This window comes from Phalaenopsis equestris, unplaced genomic scaffold, assembly GCF_001263595.1.
Source record: "Phalaenopsis equestris unplaced genomic scaffold, ASM126359v1 Scaffold000203, whole genome shotgun sequence".
Classification (NCBI taxonomy): Eukaryota; Viridiplantae; Streptophyta; class Magnoliopsida; order Asparagales; family Orchidaceae; genus Phalaenopsis; species Phalaenopsis equestris.
In genome coordinates this window covers 1,282,006-1,293,933 of record NW_018164645.1, presented here as the reverse complement: position 1 = coordinate 1,293,933, position 11,928 = coordinate 1,282,006, and the positions used below count along the sequence as shown (strand labels likewise).

Below are 11,928 nucleotides of genomic sequence, written 5' to 3'. Positions count from 1 at the left end.
GTTAATTATATGGTTGAAACTTTTGCTTTTCTCATGAAATATTGTGTGAGGCTTGATCCCACCAAGAGCCTATTTGAAGAGTGAATATTACTTGCCAATCGTGACTAAATTTCAAATTACCCGGATCGAATACCCAAATTAATCAAATCTAACCGAGCTCAGCCTGCACCAAAAAAATGAATAAATGCCAGTCTTTATTCATTCGTTCTTTATTCATACCATAACACAATTATATTTCAGAAAAGTTGGGATACATAAAGGAGGCATAAACAGAAGCATCATGGTTAACAACTTTAGCTAATTAGAACAATTGAACATTTTAAGATTTAAGCTTTAATTGTTGCCCGTAATGGTGGACCACATAACCTCATTATTGCTGTCTATGATCTCTGCAGCATAGGGCAGGTCCTCTTTGATGATGACCTGAAAAGGATACGTGCCTCCACTCTTGTTTTTGCTTTTCCAGACTTCTTTCTTTCGAGAACGAATGACAAGCGTGCCATCATCCTTCAATCTGGCCGTGCAGCGTTTGCCAACTTCCTTGTTGTCTGATTCCCAGAGCAGGTAATAGGAATGGCTACGGAAGCCGAGCTTGCACTCGTGCAGTGTGAATGTCAAGCCGGAGCGAATAATATTGTAAGGTTGTTAAGGTTTTTTTTCACCCTTTGCATAAAAAAAATTCATAAAAAAAAAAATTGATGCAATCAGTTTGCATCGATATATGCCAAACAATGCGTTCACTTTATATCTAAATTTAATTAGCCGAAATAAAATCTACACAATTGCCCTAAAATATTATACCCAGGTGACAGGGGCTCATTCTCTCCCTAGTCCTTATTTCAATCTCCTAGCTCTGTCATTCCGGTCACTCCAATGCAACTTCCCCTCCACTGAGCAGTTCGATGGCTCTGGGCGTTCTTCCACCGACCGATTCGCACCTCCAACAAGCTATTCTCCTCTCTGAGCTTTAGGTAAATGTTTTTTTTTCTCTTGAGCCTCCCCTCATAAAATTTGTGTTTTGAAGTTGTTGTTTTATGTAACATTGATATTTTGGGTGTTACATCTGTAATGGCATAGATTTGTGGTTTTATGTGAAATTTGAAGATTTTTTTATGAATATTTGAAATTTGAAGTTTAGGAGTTAGATATGTACTGCATATTAATTGTGTGGTTTTAATGTTAAAAATAAAGTTTAGGTGTTTCATATGTTTAGGCGGATGAGTGGCTTTAGGCTTAAAGATAAAATGTGCAATGACTATATCAGTGAAAGGTTTGGTCTTGCGCTAGTGATAGGAAAGATTAGAGAGTCGGTTTAGATGTTGTCTTCTCACCGCAAACGTCAAGAATCTGATAAGCTTATTCGGAGAATAATTGTCTTAGATTTGATTTATATTAAAAAAGATCGATATAAACCTAAAAGGACTTGTGGCATGCTGTATAAAAAAAATGATCTTACTCTATCATAATTAAATGAAAATATGACACTCAATAGGACACATTGAAGAAAGAAGATTCATGTAGCCGACCTCACTTTGTGGAAAAAGACTTTGTTATTTTGTCACCTAAACATCAACCATCTAATATGAGGGTGCTATGTTGCATATCCACGTCACACCCACCCTTTTGGGCTACTGCCCCCATGACACACTCATTCTTCGGGCCACTGTCTCCATGACATGCCTACCCTTTCGGGTCATTGCCTCCATGACATATTCATTCCTTTGAACCACTACCTCCACAACACACCGTCTTTCGTGTCACTGCCTCCACGACACATCCATCTTTTTGAGTTACTACCTCCACAATACACTCACCCTCACCACTCTTGTGTATGACTGTTTGCATTTGCATTTATATGCATGCATGGATAACAAGCTAAGATCAATAGGTGAGTGACCTTATGTTGGTTTTGATGCTTTAACGAGCATTGCTTGCCAAGTCGGACCCGACGAGCAATGCGAGTTAAAACATTGGGATTGACACGAGTATGACTACTAGGGATCCAAGAGATCTACCTCGTGTCACCTCGCATGTTATGGGCCAACATTTAATGACCATTATTTTAAAGCTAAAAAAATATATATACTCTTTTACTTATTACATTCGCCACAATTTTAAAATTATGCATGTAGCAAACTAGCTCATATGTAAGGCCAACGTTTTTCAAAATTCATCCTAGGTAACACCCTTTAGGTCCGTTGGATTTTGAGGACGGGCCGATGTGGCGACCCCTTCAAAGTTATACGTACCCAGAGACTTACCCTACACTTAGATGCTGGTTAGAACACTTTTTGTTAGATGGTGTTCTATGTTAAGACTAGAATGTTAGGTAATATTTTTTATGCCTCTGGCTATTGCTTTTTTTTGGCTTGTTCGTTTTAGCCACGTATCACTTTTGTGTTTTTTGGTGTGATTGGATGTTTGATATGCATGATAGTATATTAGGGCGTTCTTCTATAGTCATATACATGCACACATATAGGTATCATAAAGAGGGGGCACGTAATGATTTCTACAAACCTTTTACTTGCAAGTGTCATTTAGCTCCCCCGATAAAAGGCATGGCTCATTATACGTAGCATGTTTATTGGTCTTCTCACTAATGTTATTTTTAATGCAGGTCGAGCGTTTATTTTCTCTTTCAAATGTATTTGATAGTCCCTGAGCCGAGTTTGTATCGAAAGTAAGATACGAGCAAGGGTTTTGAGACGATGCATTGAACTATGTGACGAAGACCAGGAACAACTCTTGTTTCGTACTTTTAGTATGAATTCTATATTTTTGTATAGATCTAGTATCGAGTATGTGTATGCGAAGTCTGATCGTCTTTCCTACTTTTGCCTAAGATATGTTACCGGCGTAACGAAACTGACCTCTTTTATATATTTCAAAATGCTTTTATTTTCTATTGTGTGTTTGCATGCTTGAATTGTTTTTCTTATTTCCTTCTAGTTTATCTGGATGCTACAAAAATTACAATATAGACTCGTTATGACTTAAAATTGTAAGTTTTTTTTACCAAAATTCTATTAAAAATTCCAAAATGAATTAAAATTTTGGATCAATTCAAAAATTTTAAAACATGCTTTTACTTTCTCGCATGGCCTTATGTATGTATATATGTATGTATGTATGTGTGTGTGTATGTTTATATGTATCTATGTATGTATGTTTGTCTATGTTTCTATATGTATGTACGTATGTCTATATGTCTATATGTATGTATGTATGTCTATATGTATGCATATATGCATCTATGTATGTCTGTCTATATGTATGTCTATATGTATCTATGTATGTTTGTATGTCTATACGTATGTAGATATGTATATATGTATGTATGTCTATATGTCTATATGTATGTATGTATGTATGTATGTATGTATGTCTATATGTATGTATATATGTATCTATGTATGCCTGTCAATATGTATGTTTATATGTATCTATGTATGTTTGTATGTAACACCTATATGTCGATTTTTAAATTGCAGGAATTGCTAGCGTTTTAAAACTTTCGAGGAAAGGTCTTAACGACAATGTATTATGCATCGATTTTCACTACTAGTAACATTGCAGCGGTTAAAACAAAACAACTGTTAATTGTTAGAGTTGCAAAAACTTATAACGGCGCTTCTAAAACCATTAAAAAATCGTTTTAGCAACACTAATTTTTGCAGTGGTTTTAACTGCTATTTTAATTATAGCAGTTAAAACCGCTATTTATTATTAGTGTTGCAAAGACTTATAACAGCAGCTCTAAAACTATTGGCAAAATTTTTAGTTGTGACCATTTTTTGCAACGATTTTACCAGCAATTACTTCCAAGATTTCAGTTAATTATTTTTTATAATTATGCACATTTTTAATAACTTGTATATATAATAACATAATAATCTATGAAAGAAGATTTACATATATATATATTTCTGTCTAACATAGTGCAGATGTAAAAAATTGAAATTTGTGTTATAAGAAAATGCATAGAAATGAGTGATATGCACATAAATGCCCCAAATATGAAAGATAAAAAAAATTATAAAAAAAAAACATAGTTCATATGAAATCATACTGATATCTCAAATACACTAAAACATATATCAATCCCAGTTTCCAATAACTTCAAAAAAGGTGTTCAGTGAACATAAAATACATAAATTTTACAAACTAAGTAATAACTTCTCATAAATAATAAGACATCCAGCAATCCATGAGATAAACCTGCTTCAACCTTACAATAATATAAATCAAAATACATTCAACAAAAGTGCATACAAAAAAGACAATCTCTACGTGAGATTTCCCCTCAATTCGTCATTCAGATTAAGGGTTGTTGCATCCCTGTTAAGAACAAACACACTATAAATATTTAATTACTTAAACAAAAATAATATATCGTGTGTGATCATCCTTATGGTTGATAATTCAGCTACATTTGTTGATGAATTGTCTTACCTCATATAGTAAGAAGCGCATATCATCTTTTGATCAACTTGAGCAGAAATATACATACTATTACTTTCACCTGAAGTTATGTTATTTTGTGGAAAAAATTGAGACCCCTATGTTCGTACCCTTCCAAGGTGTTCAAGACCCATGACAGCCCTCTTATCCGGAGTTGAAAGCCCTCTTATCCGGAGCTAACATTTTCATCTCTAACATCGCACATACTTGTGTCTACATTACAAAGTATATATAATTAAAATCAAAATGATTTATTTAATTAATCCTTTTAAATATAAAAAGCTAATATTATTTCCCATTTCTCCTTGCCATTTTAGATACCAAGTCCCATCTTTATATATCCAATTAAGTCTCCATAACTGCAATCTATCATGAATAATCTAGAAAAGAAAATGATAAAAAAAATTAATTTGGCATATTTACTACTTATAATTTATTTAAAAGAAATAATATCATGCAGTTTCAATCTGTCTTCTGTCGGAGCTAATCTGACACATTGTGTGGGGGGATGTTTGTTTTTTTTGCATTCTCAGTATTTTTGGCTGCCCTCCTATGTAAGAAAAAAATATTAATTCTTTTGTTCATTTTAAAATTAGATAAAACATAATGAATATAATGAAAACTTGATCATCTAATTGTGATCACTGTGTCACAAGTAGACACCATTGATGTGACTACTCCTTCATAAACATCCTCCATAATCTCCTGCATGACATTAGTATCTCAATGCTCTGGTTTTAAGCTATTCTTCCAGTTCCACCAATTTATGCCAATAGATTTCAAAAACCAATGACGCATATGGCCAGAAAATTCAAATTTAGCCTGCAAATAAAAGTGATATACTAGAAATAACATTTTGTGCACGCCCAAGTGATCTACTATTTGTCATTTATGAAATTAAAAATACATATCACATAGTTTTCATGAATCAGTAGGACATGAAAAAAAAATGCAATTTACATACATACCACCAAATTTCTATGTATTTACATCCATTTAGCATGAAGGCAAATTCTGAAAGTTCTATTGGCTTAGAAGTAAGGTTAAATCAGCTAATTTTCATAGGTGTTAGACTTGTACATATATAAGAATTTGGTGTTATGTATGTAGATGCTCCTTAAATAAATTATTGTCAAAGTCTTAGTAAAAGGTGACTAATAATGGTAATCTTCAATGGTAACAAATAGTCAGTTTTCAAGGTTTCAAATTGAAAGAAACGTCCTACAACTGGAAGTTATTCCAGTAAGCACGCCACACATTATATTGCCTAGAACTTAATCTAATTTCCTAAAAGCAGTAGCTTGGATGCTGAATTTATTGGCATGGCTGAATGGTTGCAAGATGCTGGTTTGCTTGTTTGAATGCTGCAACTGGCAGGAGCAGTTGGTGTCGCGAGTTGGCATTAGGTGCTGTCATAGTGGCTGCAGGAATAGAATTTTCTTACAACCTAGACTTGAGAATGAATTTTAAATGCTTTATAAATTATTTATATATTTTTTGGCATCGTTAATGTATGGAATTTGTGTGAATACTCTTAATGTATGGACTTTATTAGCCAAAGCACAAAAATGAGCATGAAACATGGCCTCACGATAGAGCAAGTTTTTAGAACAGAGATGACCCATTTGGGAATTGTTTATAATTTTGTACCTCAAAACATACATTCTAAAAAAATATTAGATTTTTAATTAGTTGCTTGTCACTAGTAGTCATGTTAGAGCATAACAAACAAGCCAAGAAAAGAACATTGAACTTTGCAAGTTAATTAATGTTTAAACCATGGTCTACCAAACTATTCACTTTAAAGTTTGACATTACCGTATCAGTTGTTATTCCTGGTCATTTCACTAGGCAAGGCTTGAAGAGAGCCGCCTTCTTACCTAGCCTGAACATAGATGAACTCGAGGCTTCATGTTATTGTCAGCTTGGCCTCAAATATATATTAAGAGGCTGAAGTCAATACTATGATCTGTGCCTTCTGTTCTAGCAACATTTACATACAACAAAAAACTTTGAATCTTATAAAGTAACTTGTTGAAAGATCTCGAAAATATTAATAAGTATATTCCATATTTGTTATAACTCTTTATTTAGAGAGTTATAAATTACATGAGAGATCTTGGGAATCTCTATTTATTTATCTCCTTAATTAGAGAGATTAGTTGCCTCTTATATTTTATTATTCACTTTCTATTGTATTTTGTGTTTATTTTTTTCCTTACCAGTAAAGTCCTGCAATGGGTATTTATACCTCTCTTTGCATCAATAAAATTATGTCCTCTTATATTTTTTCATAACTTAATTCCAAGAATATCAGGCTCACATACCTGTAGAAAATGTCCCAACTTCGAAGCGATGAGGCCGCGGTCTTGAACTGTGATAAGATGGTTCCAAAGTATCACTGCAATCTTCATCCATTGGATTAAGATTTGTTGGTGTAGACTGTGAAATAGCTAATCCATCATTTTCCCCCTGTTGGACACACCTCTAGATTTAACCTTTTGTAAACACCAAAGTGATCTATTACCGGTCATTTCTAAAATTAAAAATATATATCACATAATATTCATGAATCAATAGGAAAAAAATGCTCAAACTAAAAGTTTGATTTAGAAAAAAAAAATGCTTGAACTAAAATGAATACTTGAAGGATTCAGTACAGCATAATATGTCATTGCTGGAAAAAATATTAATGATGCTAAACTGAAGATCTCATTCAGCTTCTGAATCCTTATTATCTAACAATCATTTCAGAAGAACATTACAATTTTTTATATACAACTTTCTAATTTTCAGGTGAATATATCTCATGTAATAAAATGTTAATTTATACATGCAAAAAAGTATGTAATTTACCAAGTTAAAAGGTACTGACAAGGCAATGGTTGTTTCCACATGAAAAATGTTCAAATTCTGCTGCCTAAACAGCCATCATAGACATATATCTCAGAAACCAAAAACACAGAAACTAGCAGTCATCTGGAGAAATGCATTTCTTAATTTTTGTCAATGTCATTGTTTTCTAAGCCAAATATCATCAACATTTTACATGGAAGGCAAGTAAACTGATGTTTTTTTAGCATATTAAGGGCATCTTTAAGTATGAAATTGCGCTTCCACACAAGACACGTTAGTTGGAAATAGAGTGAAGAATCCCAAGGTCAAATTTGAGGCTCAGAAAAAACAGAGATCTTTACATGCATAACTCCCAATTCCTATTTATTTACATAACTAACACCTATACTTTACTTATTGCATTTATATCACCCAAATCATTCCTATCACATCAAAATAACACTATTTGAATTTTTAAAAAGTGAAATACACCTTTTCATGCAAAGATGAGGTGGCATAAATGTAAAAATTGAAGTTTAGGTGTTAGATATATAAATACATAAAAATTAACTGTTATATACGTTAATCCATAAAAAAAGTCAAGAAAAAAAATTTATTGATTAACATTTCCAACTATACAATATAAAAAGAACAACTCATTTGACAGAGCATCTGCTTGCTAAGTGCATTGCTGTATCAACCCAAGCAAAATGGCTACAAAAATAGATATACCACAACATATATTGCTCAAGAAAAGCTACAAGAACAAAAATGTATCTCATCCATCAGAACCTCAAACCAGCACAAAACAGATGAAATCAGAGGGAATTGGGGCAAACACTAGCCTCGATAGGGGGGCACAGAACCTAACCAAAATGTCAAGATGCAATCGAAGCAAATGTAACTGCAAAATGTTTGCATACTTTCAGCAGTCGTAGGAGAACTTTGCAAGTTAATTAATGTTTAAAATTGCTTCAAAAGAGGAACGTAGAAGGTAAATCCAAGTGAAACAGAGATCATGATGCAATTGAATGGGGTAGAATTAAATAACCAGAGGCAAGAGAACTATAAAGGACAAATAAATCATATAAGCATTCAAAAACTGATCAATATAAAAAATTAAATCATATGGTTGTTTCAATGATAACAGTGGCTATAATGTATCCAAATGTAGGGCTATGAACAATAGCTTTCAACTTTTCAGATTAACGTGAACGGTAAGACAACGGATAGTTCTCAAAGCAAGAAGGCTGTATTAAATTGTGAAGTGTCAGGAAGCAATCCTTGTAAAGCTTATACTATTAGCAGCGGCTGAAAAGATAAATCTGGACAAGAAGCAGCCACAAAAAGCAGCGGAATGCATTAACTAGTAGGTACACATGTACACGCATCGAAAAACCTAAAAAAGAACACATTGAGGCTTGTTTTTTGAGCCTTAGAGCAATAGCATTACAGAGGGCAGTGAATTCTTCTGAAGTGATCTAGAAATAATAATCAGCAGCTAAAATCGAGTAACAGTGAACATAAAGCAGGCAAAATCCTATTATCATTCAGAAGTACGCTCTGGATTTTACTGTGGCGTATAATTCAGATATATCACATATTGAAACCAGTCTTGTAACGTCAAATGACATTGGAAGGGAAAAACATAAACCTTATCTTGAAATCACCACTATGATCAAGTTCATCAAATATCAGCTCAAAATCGCCAAATAATAATTGGAGTCAAAAGGATTAAAAAAAAAGGTAATAAACAAAATATATTAGCCGTGCAGCTTAATTCCACTGAAGTTGAATATTCAGAGTGGTAGTTTAACAAACAGACGCATTATATATAGCTAATAACAAGAGTTAAGAAGAATAAACATGTTCTTTCTTAACGTTGGAAGACATGATGCATGCATACGATTTAACGTTTGATATGATATTTGGAGGACCACACAATGTCATAAAATTTGTCTCTGATCTCTACAGCACCGTCTTTGACATTGATGATGACCTTAAATGGATACGTGCCTTTACGATTGTTATCGCTATTCCAGACGTCTTCATTTTCTCGATTAAGAATGACTAGTGAGCCATGATATTCCAATCCGGCCCTGCAGCCTTTGCCGCCTTCGGTGTTATTTGATTGCCAGATCTGGTAGGAGTGAGGGGAAGTTAAGACGATGTTACAGTCCTCGTCGCGCATCGTAAGTGTAAAGCCGGAGCGACTAAAGAAGCCGCCCGGCCTCAAATAGTCCCCGCTTGGTAGATAACTGGGAGTGGCTATAGGAATGGAGACCACTGTAGCAATTAGTAGGCTCACCAAGGCTATTAAGGAAAGGATGCTGGCAATAGCCCTGCTTGAGGAAGCCATGACTTGCATGCAGCTGCTTCGTTGTGAATTTGCTTGCCTCCCATTATTATGTATTTATACTGCTTTTCACTCACTTGTTCTTACTTTATGTCTATATTATATGAGAAGATTGACATTTACATACAAACCATTTGATTTTTACGTATTTACATATCTAAAATTTGAACTTAAAACTTCATTTTGTGCATATATGTATGAGAAGGTGCATTTCAGTTTTTATAAGTTAAGAGAATGATATTTTCTTATGTGATATGAAATACTTAAATGGAATAAATGTATATATAAAAAAAAGATAAGGTTTTAGGAGCTAGAGGTGCCAATACATAAAAGAATTAGGAGGTATGTATGTAAATGCCAGTATTATATATGAATAGATGGTCCATTTGTCTGTAATTCAAAGGTATGTTGACTGAGAATAAGGCTAGATGCTAATTAAAAAGAGGCCGGGAATGGTACAAATATATAATGACAGAAATCAGACAAAGCTCTGTTGGCTGAGAATAAGGCATGCTGCTAATTAAAAAGAGGCCGGCAATGTTACATATATATAATGACAGAAATCAGACAATTTTAAACTTATATAAAAGATCTAGATTGAATTATCGGAAAACTGAATATTAATCTACTTTCGATCAAAATTAATTATTGATGCGTGCTAGAGAATTCGTTGCGGTAAAGTAATGACTTATTATCAGATGAGTGACGTTTAATGTGACCAAACCATTTAAGACGGCTCTCTCTAATTTTGCTTGTCACTGGAGCTACACCAACCCTATTGCGGGAATTCAACACACATTTAGTTTAAAAAAAAAAAAAAACTAATAATAACACCATAAGTTTTTACGTGAAAAATCTGTAAAAGGATAATAACCACGAAACGTGACCCATTTGTAAAAATTCACTATAAGTTGATGATTACATAAATTTCTTGTCCTATTGACGGAAAAGGGATACAAAGTCTTTCAAATTACAACATCAACGTGCGAATGAACTTGTTGTAAGAACGTGGGTGGAAGCCGATAATGATTGTTGGAGGCTAGCAAGTGGTGGTCCAAAGCAGTCGGCGGTGGTGAACAATGGTCGACAATGATCAATGACGGTCAACGAAGGTCAATGACGGTAAACGACGATTGACGGTGGCAAGAGTGTTGTTGGACTTCAGCTCCTTCTCAAACTTTCAAATTCTTTCTCAATTCTTAAACTCTCCGACCTTGTACCCCCCTTCCTCCCATCCCCCGTCCTCTCTCATGAGAAGGGTGGAGCTTTATTTATAGTGTTCTGGGTGCAATTAATGCAGAGATATGAACCACTTTAATCAAACAATCTGGAGAGCTTCCTTCGATCATACGGTATTTGATGGACATTTTAGTGCCTTAAAAATATTGGAATTGAGCAATCTTTGGCTCACTGGATTCGTTTTGTCGATGTGTTCTATTTGACTATAGGCCTATTAGATTCGACGTTAGTTTAACCTTCTAAATATGTCTAGAAAACTTTAAGAGTGATTTAATGACTTGATCTGAACTTGATTTGACATAGACTGGACTAATTTTGATATCGTTGGGTCTGTCTGATCGAGTCGGTTAGTTTGACTATAAGTTTGCTGAAATCGGAGCTTTGGATGAGTCTTAATTGCAGTTTTGAATGTTTCTTGATCAAAAGATTACCTCGAGATTTATGTCATGTCTCGAGATTCGTGTCGGATGATGAAAATTTATTGGTGGCATATCAGTTGTCTTCCTATTTTCGGGTGAGTACAATTTCTTCGTCGTATAAATTCGGTGGAGATGGGAGTTATATAAAAAAAGTATACGCATACATATGCGCTATAATATGTCACAGAACAAAAAAAAAAACTTTTTCCTTATGCATAAGATGATATAGAACATGTTCATAAGAATTATAACATGTGCGGCTTAGTGTCTCGGTGGATTTATTCATCGAGTTTGTGCGGCGTTCAAATTTCCTCACCAAAAGTTTTTCTTAAGGAAATTCGGAAGGCTAAAACGTGGGCATATGTAAAGATTTTTAGTTTTTATTTTAATTTGAAATGAGGAAATCGGAAGGTCATAAGACAGAAGTCGGAAGGACAAAATGAACTCAAATTTTAATTTTTTAAGGTAATTTGGAAGAATAAAAGATGGGAATATGAAAAGTTTTTTTTTTTTAATTTGAAATGAGAAAGTTGAAAGGTAATAAGGTGAAAACTAGAAGGCCATAAGCCTCAAATCGGAAAGAGAATGAATGCTGATTTTTATCTTTAATTTTTC

The 11,928-nt window shown here is 33.8% G+C and overlaps 1 protein-coding gene across 1 annotated transcript; it reads right to left on the bottom strand.

Annotated features, from left to right (window-relative positions):
* Positions 1-9,208: 9,208 nt before the first annotated feature.
* Positions 9,209-9,658, bottom strand: LOC110022958 (curculin-1-like). Its single transcript, XM_020722134.1, has one exon. The coding sequence runs from the start codon at positions 9,656-9,658 to the stop codon at positions 9,209-9,211; it is 450 nt and encodes a 149-aa protein (XP_020577793.1).
* Positions 9,659-11,928: the final 2,270 nt, after the last annotated feature.

What these genes read in the sequence shown, in the direction of transcription:
- LOC110022958 (XM_020722134.1), bottom strand. Translation starts at nt 9,658, where the DNA reads ATGGCTTCCTCAAGCAGGGCTATTGCCAGCATCCTTTCCTTAATAGCC.